The sequence below is a fragment of the Notechis scutatus genome, chromosome 3 (assembly GCF_049901735.1).
Source record: "Notechis scutatus isolate UNSWTSFEM ecotype Mainland chromosome 3, rNotScu1.2, whole genome shotgun sequence".
NCBI lineage: Eukaryota > Metazoa > Chordata > Lepidosauria > Squamata > Elapidae > Notechis > Notechis scutatus.
The window spans coordinates 174,943,113-174,955,454 of record NC_142011.1 but is presented as its reverse complement, the minus strand read 5'-3'; the positions used below and the strand labels follow the sequence as shown (position 1 = coordinate 174,955,454).

The 12,342-nt window shown below is 37.8% G+C and overlaps 1 protein-coding gene across 10 annotated transcripts in view; it reads left to right on the top strand.

Annotated features, from left to right (window-relative positions):
• The window catches only part of NCOA2 (nuclear receptor coactivator 2), a 120,471-nt gene extending 111,070 nt beyond the window's left edge, over positions 1 to 9,401 (top strand). For all 10 annotated transcript variants that reach the window (XM_087961832.1, XM_026691828.2, XM_087961837.1 and 7 more), the window contains 4 exons: positions 1,412 to 1,589; positions 1,924 to 2,122; positions 3,508 to 3,597; positions 5,856 to 9,401. In XM_087961832.1, coding sequence (XP_087817958.1) covers positions 1,412 to 1,589; positions 1,924 to 2,122; positions 3,508 to 3,597; positions 5,856 to 5,867 — 479 coding nt within the window. In that variant the 3' untranslated portion in view covers positions 5,868 to 9,401. The remainder of the gene's footprint in view (positions 1 to 1,411; positions 1,590 to 1,923; positions 2,123 to 3,507; positions 3,598 to 5,855) is intronic.
• Positions 9,402 to 12,342: the final 2,941 nt, after the last annotated feature.

Sequence of the window (12,342 nt, the reverse complement as noted above, 5' to 3'; positions counted from 1 at the left end):
AAATTAAGCCCCTCCCCCAAATTTAGGCCTATTTTAAAATATGCAAAATAAGGGGAAGGGCGGGAGACTTGCGTTAGGAGCGCCGTTAGGAGCGCCGGAATTCCTCGCCACCAGCCGCTCCTAGCAGGCGATCATGGCCAAGCACAGAGAGCTCCCTACTCCCACCTTTGCTGCAGACACCTTTGGCACCCGCCGCTGTTGCTTTCCCTTCTGCCCATTACGCCACCACGTTTGGAGCTGCCGCTTCTGTGTTTGGAGTGCCGTCGCCATTTGGAGCTCCAAATGCGGAAGTGGCAGCTCAAACATGACGGCGTGCAATCTTTTATTTTGGTCCAGCGCAAGTTCAAAGCGAGCAAGAGAGGAGACTGCGATGCCTCCATCCGAGATGGCAACCTCACTAGTGGATCACAACGTGGCTGGAAGCCCGAATCGGCGGGATACGATGGCGATATTTTGGAGCGAGAGGAAAGGAAGAGAAGAGTTGCGGCGTAATTTGCAGGAGGAAGTGGGTGTACCCACGGCAGGCAGCCCAAGGAAGAAGGGCTGGTGGCAACGGAGAGCGTCCCGTAGCTCCGGAAGCAGCCTAGAGACGCGCCCGGGAAGAGGCGCAGATGCTGCCTTGTAGTCCCCAAGCCAACTGTGTGCGCCGCTTTAGTTATGTGCGCTCCGCGCTTTGGGCATCTCCGTGTGATCGCGACCCTGTCCTTTCCACCTGGCGCCCTTGCTGCTTTCTGGCTCTTTAGCAACCGGCTTCGTGTTTGGAGCACTGCTGCTGTTTGGAGCTCCAAGCGGCGGCGGAAGCTCCAAATGCGGAAGCTCCAAACATGACGATGGGCGATCTTTTTATTTTTGGTCGCAAGTTCAGAGCGAGCATGAGAGGAAGACCGTGATGCCTTGCTAAAGAGCCAGAAAGGAAAGGAAAGCAACAGCGGGTGCCAAAGGTGTCTGCAGCAAAGGTGGGAGTAGGGAGCCTCTGTGGTTGGCCATGATCGCCCGTTAGGAGCGGCTGTTGGTGAGGATGCAAGGGGGGAATTAGTCACCCCCGAAAGACGGGCTAGCCGTTTTGGGGCTCAAAAAAATAAGGCCCGGCCTTATTATGTGAGAAACACGGTAGATAGGCATCAGCACCTGGAAGAGGGGTTTCTTTTTGGAAAATTCTTCTTGAATACAGTCAAATAAATATCTCCAGCAGATGTCACTGCATGCTATTGATCACAGTGAGGCAAATTAAAACAGTAAGCAAGCTCTGCAGTATATATGATAGGAAAGCAATAGGAAGGAACAATTGAAAGCTTCGTTATGGTCCAGTGAATCATATTTAAATAGATGAATCCATAATGGACATTTGTATTAAAGCATGTAGTCTTAATTGTCCTGTAAACATGATTGAAGTTCCTATTATCTTTTCTAGGAATAAATCAGCAGCCTGATTCAGGCTTCACTGGAGCTACCACTCCACAGAGTCCCCTGATGTCCCCAAGAATGGCTCATACTCAGAATCCTTTGATACAGCAATCTCAGGCCAATCCTGCCTATCAGTCCTCTACAGAGATAAATGGATGGGGGCAAGGCAATATTGGTGGAAATAGGTACGTTTCAAGAATCAGAATGTATTTTGACTGCATTTTATAACCTGCTGGTTTGAATTACTGTCACATAACTTCTTTGTAACACTCTATTCACCAACTCCCTTACAATGGGGAACCTTTTAGAAGAATCTTGCTCTCTCTCTCCTAGTGTGGTATATCAGGTAATAGATAAAGAGATTCTGATTAAACAAAAGGATGGATCAGCTTTTGTTATTGGAAGAGATACTTACGCATCCAAGCACATAGGTGATTCTTTGAAGAGTTCAGGAATATTTGAGTCCTATAAGTGTATCTTTCTGATTCTGACATGGGCATATTGTACTTTATCCTGTAGCATGTTTTCACAACAATCTCCACCACACTTTGGGCAGCAAGCAAATACCAGCATGTACAATAACAACATGAACATCAATGTGTCCATGGTGGCCAATAGTGCTGGGTTGAACAACATGAACCAGATGACAGGGCAGATCAACATGACCTCTGCAACCTCTGTGCCTACATCAGGGTTGCCCTCCATGGGCCCCGAACAGGTGAGAATCTCAGCCTGGCATACTTAAAAATATATTTACTTTTAACGTCAACATGTTTTGCTAATGTTGTATTATAAATCATACTGGCTATATTAAAAACAGGGATTTCAGGAATGGCTTATTCTTGTTAGAGATGGGCTGTGTAGCGGACTTTCCAAATATTTACTACCCATCGAAGTCACAGATGGGCAACTGCAATCCAAGCCCAAATAGTCATTTCTGGGAAGAGTTACTTTTTCTTTTCCTAGCAGACTTCTGCTTGGGAATTAGAAAAGATGATGTCAGAAAGAAAAAAGAATAGATCGCAAGCAGGGGAAAGAAAATGACATGTAACCCCTTTATTCACTGAGATGCAGGATCCATATATTGCCCATACTGAGTGAGGTTTTAGGGCATTATACCCACAAGACATTGGAGGACACCTACTGTATATGACCTGCGCCAGTTGGCTTAGTTTGACTGATTTATTGAAATTCAAGTTGAGACTAAGAAAATGCAGCTTAGTAGCAAAATGGGGGTTTGAATCAACCTCCTTCCATCCCTCTGTAGTTAAAAGTATTACATAATCTATTCCTGGCTCTGTTTTTGACTAAATCCAACTGTCATCTTAAACTATGTATCTTTAATGTCCTTCTTTGTTTATAAATTGTAGTTGAATGATTGCTCAGTTTTATTACTGAAGTTTCTATGCTGTTGTAGTCTAAAAGGGCAAGTGTTCGTGGTAATTCCAGTATGTTCCCTTTAATTGATTTAATATGTGTGTTCTAGCCATGCTTTTAGTGTGCTGTAAACGTATTTATTTATTTATTTATTCATTCATTCATTCATTTAAAGGATTTATATGACCACTTACTCTCTCCCAGTGATTCTGGGCAGCCTACAAACAATAAAAAATCCAATATAAAAAGGGATAAACAATAAAACAATAATCCCCATCCCCTTAGTGACAACAAACAATCAGTGAGCCACTTCCCAGGTCTGTTGGCAAAACCAGATCTTTGGGTCTTGTGTAATAGTGTCAGTGTCAAAAAATATCATTTTTTCAAGCCTCTGACAAAGTTACATCTCTATAAAACATTTTTTGAGTCAGTTAAAATAAAACATTTTATTAAACACTCATTTTCCATCTTTTCAATCTACTTCTGTTTGCTGTCTCCCCTTTCAAAATAGCAAACTGACAGTAGGTAAGTCAGTAAATTGTGCAATCAGATAATAATGTGTTGTAGAAAAAAGAAAAAGATTCAAAGATAGTCATGGTACTAAAATAGATTGCTCAACTATTAGTGGAGATATTTTATTAAACAAAAGGAAGGGGTATGAGTGAAGGTTGTGATTTGTTAAGTCTTTTGTTTCTGTGACTGAGTTCAAACATTGTCCCTTCTCAGGTCAATGATCCTGCGATGAGAGGAGGCAGTCTTTTTCCAAACCAACTACCTGGAATGGACATGATAAAGCAGGAAGGAGATGCATCACGGGTATGAAATAATAAATATTCCAACTGTGACACTAGCTCAATTAGAGTGGGTAACTTTTATTTGACCTTGGGCTTCACTTATGTTTGTTGAAGGTCTAAGGGCCATAATTGGTGGCTACCCAAATAGTTAATAACATGATTTTCTTTATGACTGTCCCTGGAGTTAAGTCTCATTATGCCTTTTATAAAATTTGTCTTTTTATAAAATTGCTACTACAAAAGGATGAAAACTGCTGTCCATTTTCAAGAGTCATATTCGGAGTGAGCTAAACGGGTCGCCAACCTTTTGAATCTCAGGGACCACCAAACTCATAATTTTAAATCCCGCAGACCAAAGACGGAAAATCTCAAAAAAAGTCTGCAGGAAAATTCCCCACCCTGTTTTCCTACCGATAGATCATTCTTTATTTGGGATCACAGGATACCGTCTCCAGCTCCATTCTCGGAGGGTGGGGGGGGGGGGGAGATTTTGGGCTTCATGCAAGGAAAGCAGCAGAAATCTTTCTTTCTCTCACCAAACTCCACCAGAAATGAGCAGTTCTTTATACAGTCAGTAAAAACAAGACCTGGAGCTAACTGTGGTTCAGATCATGAGCAACTTATTGCAAAATATCAGGCTTAAATTGAAGAAAGTAGGGAAAACCACTAGACCATTCAGGTATGATTTAAATAATGAATATACAGTTGAGATGGTGAATAGATTTAAGGTCAGGTAGATAGAGTACCTGAAAAACTATACTTTTTGATGCTTGGTGTTAGAGAAGACTCTTGAGTTCTTTGACCGCAAAAAAAAATCAAATCAGATCAGTCAGTCTTAAAGGAAATCACGCTGACTGTTCTTTGGAAGGACAGATATTGACGCTGAAGTTCAAATACTTTGTCCCCCAAATGAGAAGAGAAGGCTCATGTTGGGAAAGGTTGAAGACAAAAGGAGAAGGGGGCAGCAGAGGATAGATAGTGTCATTGACGCAATGAACATGAATTCGAGCAAACTCCTGGAGACAGTGGAAGACATGAGGGCCTGGCATGCTATAGTCGATTGGGTTGCAAAGAGCTGAACATAACTTAGCAACTCAACAACAACAAAGTTCCTGGATGAAAATAATATTGGGCTGTTCTTTAAGTAGTTTGATATATTTATAAAAGTAAATATGATACATGGTCAAAAGCTAGACTCGTATATATACTGAAGTCCTAAATGTCTTAGGACTATCTGAAGGGCTGAACCTCCTATTCAAAACCTTTCTGATTCTTAAGATCTTCTGAAAAACCCTTCTATAACGATGCTGCTGCTGCTGCTGCGGAAGCCTATTTCTGTCTATCTTAGGGAGCTCTCCTGCATGACCCGCTAGGCCAGGGGTGTCAAACTGGATTTCTTTGAGGGCCAGATCAGCATTGTAGTTCTCCTCTTTGGGGGGGCAGGACGGATGCCTCTTGCAGCACCCTGCCCGCCAAAATGAGCCATGGGGCCTCCCTGCACCTTGTTTTTGCCCTCCATGGCCTCCTGCAGCACTCTGCCGGCTGAAAACAGGCTGTGTGGTTCATTTTTTTCGGATTCTTTTCATCCTGTTTTGGGCCCGGTTTTAGATCCATTTTTGGCCTACAGTGCACTGCAGGAGGCCATAGAAGGTGAAAACGAAGGATGGGAGGGCTGCACATGGCCCGTTTTAGTCACCAGAGGTACCGCGGGCCAGTCACTTGATATTTCCAGACCGGCTTCGCCTTCGGGCCTTGAGTTTGACACCCCTGTGCTAGGTTATGAAATGCAGTTTCTTGGAAATTCAGTTTGTCCCCTATTCAGTTTTTAAATATTTATTTATTTATTTGATTATTTATTCATTCATTTAATTTATATGATCACCCACTCACAGAGCGACTTTAGTAAAGGGTGCCAGGATTGCAGCCAGCTGATTTTGGGGGGTGGAATGCTGTTCTGTAGACAGGGAAACAAGAGAAGACAAAATCTGGATCCAATCAGATGATACTTTTATTGATGGATTTTGGATAATACCAGGATTTTTGCAGTAAGGACAACCTCTTTTGCATTAAGCATTTGTTTGTAAATTTAGTATTAATTTTATGCTTCCAGGTTTTCATTCAGTCATGTATTCATCACTGATCAATGGAATTTGGAGATTGTTCCTTACTATATCTTATGTCAGCCTAAAAAGTTCTCATTTTTGTTCTAATTATTTGAAGTTAGCAAAAGATAAAAGCATACCCTTAATTAATTGAATAATTACAAATGTTCTTTTACAGAAATATTGTTGACCCTGAAGATTGGCTGTATCTTCAATTGATTGGGCTCCTCATTCTGAACTGCTTGTTAGTTTGAAGAACTGCCTGTGTCTGTTTGCTCCATCTTTTCTGCCAGCACGGCAACTGGAGAAATGAGAATTGAGTGCTGCAAACAGAAGAGCATCATTCTTGAATGGCATCAAACCTTTCTTGGTGGAAGAGCAGTCTCTTCTTCAACAGCCTGATGCTAGCGTACAGACAATTGCTCAGCCTGTTCACTGCATTCACCTTAGTGCAACTTAGATCTCTCCTGCAAAGTAAATGTCGATAGCCAGTTTTCATAAAACATGTCAGATTGAATGTATTTAAATGTATGTATTTAAAGAAAACCAACCATGATCTCATTCTGTTCTGTTTTAGTTTTAGATTTTTATTTGGGCTTTTTTTGTTTTTTCCTTAGCTACACAGTCAAGTGCAAAGTTTCATCTGGAAATCAATGGTTTGTATTAGGACACTCTGTGAAGTAGGGAATAGACCAAGTTATGAATTTCAGAGTGACAGATGATAAAATGAGAATAGGTATCTAATCTAGTGGCTAGATATGCTATTCTATAAAACAGACTTATTTGGTTTTGAATATATCTAAATCTATTTGATTAACTTAAAATGTTTAAGTGGGTTAAAACATCTGAGTGAGCTTTTAAAGCTTTTTTAATCAGTTTGGGATAAAATCATGAGTCAGTCACAGAATTTAAGTTCACATGTTGATTTCAGCTTTCTTAAAATTAATTAATCTTAGTATCCCTGTTCTCCTGCCTTCACTTGGACTTTCTGATAGGTTAGATAATCCCCATCATAGTCCTAGATCTGTCACCTAAGTTCTAGGTTGCAGGTAAATTAGTTGCTGAATAATTTCATTTGAACAAAGGTGCATTTCTTGGTGATGGAAGTGGCAGGATTGAGGCATGATATCAGAGCCAAAGGCATCTGATTTAAACAATAAATTTTCTACTTTCCCATCTCCATATTTAGGGGAAACAATGACTTAAGCTATAGCAGATATCACTACAGAAGTAACCATCATGTGTTCAATTATTTTGAAGCAGTGTGGACTTTGAGGAAGTTTTGTAAGGTACATACAAAACAGTTTCTATGTAAACAAGCAATAATTTAAGTTGAAGATTTTAGTGTTTTAACTGTATAATTTTGTGAGGTATATACATGTTGTGGAGTTGATTTCCAAATGAGGTACTTCAGTATTAAATTAGATATCTTCATAACTGTGTGTGTCTCCTGGGGACAAAAATGTGTTTTGTAAAGGATTACAATGCCTTGATTAGACCTAATTTGTAAGCTTGAGACTTCTTTTTCTAAATGCAATTCTGCTCATAAGTCAGTTATCTAACCTTATATGCAGCCAGTGTAGGAGCCAATTCTTGACTTTTTTTGTATGTTTATATTCTTTCATAATAATCTTAGCAAAACTGTTGTACAGCAGACCACTGCTGAAAGTGGTTATACTCTTACCAGCTATGGTCTGAGTATTCTTTTAATATAAGCTGACATCAGTTTTTGAGGACTTGAAATATCAGGAAACTGATTGTTTTCGACCTCCTGTTCTTCTGTTCCACTTAATCTACACTTTCATACCTGTAACTCAAATTTTAGATGTTACTTAAAATGCAATGCATTTTATATTTTCTGTGTCAATATTCATGTCCTTGGAAATAGAAGGTTTGTTATCTTGAAGCATGATGTTTGCTTGCAATGAGAGTTAAATATACAAAGGAATTGACTTTCATGGAGTGCTGAAAAGAACATGTTATGGAATATATAGAATGCATTTCAAATTATCTATTTCCTGTTGGGTGGCTTTCTTACCCCTTAGAGGGGAAAACTCTATTTCTCACTAGTCACCAGACTCAAAAGTTAGTTATTCAAACATCTGAGAGCCATCTGGTGGAAATAAAAAAATGTCAGCCCTGAGCTCTGTATTATTAAGAGAATATGAATACCAATAAATATAAACACACACACATTATCTGAAAATTAAAGGGATTAAACCATTCTAAATTGGATGATAAAAATAGTTTTGAAACGGATTATTTTTCAATCATGCTTTAGTAGATTAGTAGGCAAATAAATTATTTTAAATAAGACCCAATTCAAAGTATATTAGAACCATCTAGTGATAATTTCAACTGAGTATAAAATGAAGTGTTTGCATTATCAGCAATGTCCAGGGAATCGCTAATTTTTCCTTTAATTTAAATTAATTAAAGGCAGTAGGTTTAAGCATTTTCTGAGTATAACATTCACACTAGTTACAACAGTAATGATGCCAAGTCAGTTGTTTTAATTTTTTTTATAAACAGTATTTCTTATTCAGTAAATAAAGTTGTAAAGATAGTAATTGGATTTATGTTGGAACATCAGTGTTCTCTCATATAAAAGTGTGAAAAAGCAAGATGTATTAAGTCAGAAAAATATATAGATAATTCTACAGGGGAAAGAACCATTCAATCACGTCCAGGTAAGCTGATAATAAACATCTTGTTCAACATTTCACTAGTTATTTCAAATATTTCTCAAACTTAAAAGATTGCCCCTCTCCTAGTCTTTATATGGGTCTGTATTAACTAAAAGCAATGCTTTTTGCCATTTATACAAAGCATTTTTAATCTGTATTTTTTAAAAAAACAGAGTTCATATGGGCTTAACACATGAAAAGATGGTTCAGCTCTACTTGCAAAACCCAAAGATACACAATCAGTTTTGAAATGCAATTTAAGCCATTAATTGTTGGTGTGACTTTAAAGTTTTCTAGTATTTGTATGGTAGTATTGCTGCCTAAGAGCAAAAGCATTCTCTGCACAAAAGAAAATTACTGTAGTGGCTTTGGTTTTTAATTAGATTTTTTTCTCCCTGGTGTTTCTTTGTAGACTAAAACAAAATCTTTTAAGTTTCTTACTACAGGTAAAAGCTATGTGCAAGAACCTCAAAATGCTAAAATCTAGCATAATGCCTTAGATCTGTTTTTAAGTCTTGTATATTCCTACATAGCTGTCTGATGTATTATATTTGTATAGTGAATTGTGTACAATTTTGGAATAAGCGCATCATCACTTAGCTTTCAGTCATTGAGTAGAGATGATGGACACATTTACTTCAAACATTGACTTTTTTTCCTTTTGGTCATTTGTGAGTTTTATTTGTACAGTTCCTCATGAAGTTACATCTGAGATGTGTATGAGTGTGTGTATATGAAAAGATTATACAAGGGTAAAACTAAGCAATATATAAACTATGGTTCTTCAGGAGAAAGCTTACAGTGTTTTCAGGTTGTGATTTATTTTGAAGACTGAGTTAACTTTGAACATCATTTTGTTCACCTGCATTGATGTTTGTATTTCTAGTGTGAGCAGTTTATGCAAAGGTAGATATATTCAGAGAAATTTTAAATACATTTATGCAAGTTAATATTGCTTTGCTGATGCTAATTTGCTTATTTGATGTTAAATAATGCTATTGTAAATAAAGAATTCAGTTATTGCGTCATTTAATAAATTTTAACGCCTTCGGGTTTTACATGGTTTTAGATATAGCAATATTTCTTTTGTTGTGCCTTTTGTGTGTGGACAGCTGGTACCAGAATAGTTAGACAAACTTCTGTTTATAAATAGCTGTGTGGGATCTATACTGTATCTTATTCACTACTTTTGTTGCCTCAACATTTTGGCTGTAAGCATCAAAAACCAGTAATCCAATCTTGACATTGAGAAGTAATGGAATGCTGTAATTTATGCCTTGGAAAGAATAAGTTACAGTAGTCCTCGACTTAGAACAGTTCATTTAGTGACCATTCAAAGTTACAACGATACTGAAAAAAGTGACATGACCGTTTTTCACACTTTAGGACCATTGTAGCATCCCTATGGTCATGTGATTTACATTCAGATGCTTGACAACTGGCTCACATTTATGACAGTTGCAGCGTCCTGGAGTCATGTGATCCCTTTTTGTGACCTTCTGACAAGCAAAGTCAATGAGGAAACCAGATTCACTTAACAACTGTGTAATATCACAACTGCAGTGATTCACTTAACAAATGTGGCAAGGAAAGTCGTAAAATAGGGCAAAACTCAACAAATTTATTACTTAGCAATATAAATTTTGGGCTCAATTGTGGTTGTAAGTTGAGGACTACCTATATAGGTGGCATTTTTATAATTAACAATATAGCCTACTAAAATAACCTTGACTTTCTTCCTAACCTGTCTTCTTCCCTTTTGACTGTTGTTTAATTTATGCAACAAAAACTTGAAGGGTGATCAGTCCATCAACTGGACAATCACTTGATGCGTTCAGAATATAGTTACCTGTCATGAATGTTCACATTTGAATTTAATTTGCATTAAAAGGCACAGTGAATTGGCCACTTTCCTGGTTCCATGTATGCCTTGAAAAGAACTAAAGAAGCTTCTTGGATGAAAACAAAACATTTTCAATAACAACCCCCCAAAAAAGTTCAGTTGCCTTTTGAAAAGCACCTTTGAGACATTAGTTTTTACAATGAAAAAAAATATAGAGCAATTCCTTTACAACCAATAGGATATAGGCATAGAATCAACAGAGTAGTTTGTGATCTACATTAGATCTCTAAATGCTCATCAACAAATTTCTAAACGACTCAGCCCAATAGTTCAAAAACTACAAGTAAACTGAAAGGGTTTTTTTTAATGCAATAAGCATTTCACTCCCATGTTCCTTACCTATAAAATAGCTTAGTTCAAAAAGTACAATGAAAAATAATGGGACTAAAATATTTTTTTAAAAAGGCCAACCAGCCTTAGAATTCACATTGAAGATGGCAGATAACTTCTGTCTTTTAGGACTAACCATTAATAACAAAGGAATAAGCTGTTAAAACATAGACTGCTGATTAGCACTTAATAGAGCAGCCAGCCTTTAAAGGCCTTTGAAAAAATATTTAGATGCTATGATGTGTCTCTTCTTGTAAAGATCAGAATAGTGCAAGCCATGATACTTAAGGAAATGAAAGTTGGACTCTGAAGAAGCAGGGTAGGAAAAGTACTGATGCCTTTAAACTTTGATTGTTGGAGAAGACTCTTGAGAATACCATGGACTTCCAAGAAAACAAACATCAAACAACTGAATGCAGAGTCGATTCAAATAAAATTAATCAGAAAACAATTCTCAGCCAACAAATCAACCACTTGAATAACAAATAACCAGGCTCAAATTACCATACTTTGACATAGCTCTCTGGAAAATGCTATAATGCTAAGGATGGTGGAAGGAAAGAGAAGAAGGAGATCCATGCAAAGGATGGAGTGACTGTCTACAATAGCAATGGGTGAACTACTGGAGCAGGGCTGATCCACAGGCTGGATATGTCACATGCTGGCCACGCCCAGTTTAACGAAGGGGGGGAAGTCCCAGTACATCACGTGCCGATGTGACAATGAGTTTGACATCCCTTGACCTAGACAGGATCAGGTTGGGGACAGATTGTTATGGAGAAAATCTATAGAATCACTGCAAGTTGACACCAACCTCATAGCACAGAAGTAAACTGATTCAAAGAGCAATATGTTTCCCCCAAACATAGGAAAATAAGAGGCAGTATATGGTTTGATACGAACGTTACTTTTGCTTAAACAATTTGCATCAAATAAAAATGCATGGAGACTACTTGCATCATTTCTATTCAACCACAGTCTGAATCAGACAACAATATAAAAAACAATACAATTAAAACATTAAGATGCAAATCTTAACAGTTCCAAAATCATGCTAATTGGGAACGATAGAGACTGAAGCCTAATTCCTAATGGCAGAGGGTTTGGTTTTTTTTAAATGGCCTACTCCTATTGCATAGTGTGGATTTTCTAAGATCTAAACTGAAAACTGGGAATATATCCCTGTACAACCAATAAAGGGGATAACTGATATCTGCTTCTCCTTGGCTGTGTTTACATGATGCACTGAACCACAAATCAGGCAACAATGTTTAACCAAATTTGTGTAAAACCAGACCATATAGTTAACATGAAATACGACATGAAGCAAATAATTAAATTGTTAGTAAGCATACTGCGCAAATAACTCATAATCTGCTCATTTTATAGTGGTATCCAGGCGAGGAAGCATCTGCATGGTCATCTAGCTAGAAATTTATACATATAAAAATAGGATGCTTTATAGACCAGATCATATGCTTTGTAGCATACAAAAAAAAAATAGGTTAAACTTTTTTAGATGGAGTCAAAAATTATTCCATGTTGCTGAACATTGACCTGGATCAGACATTGCATCATCAAGATTTGTTTATGAATCTGGGAGATCAAAAATCTTAGGTAGGACTCATTTTCCCAACCCTTAAGATATTCATTGGTGATGCTAAACAGTAGTGGATTTTTTAAAAAAAAGAACATCAGCCAATCCGAAGGGCCACTGCTTGGAGAAATCTGTACTAAGATAGAAT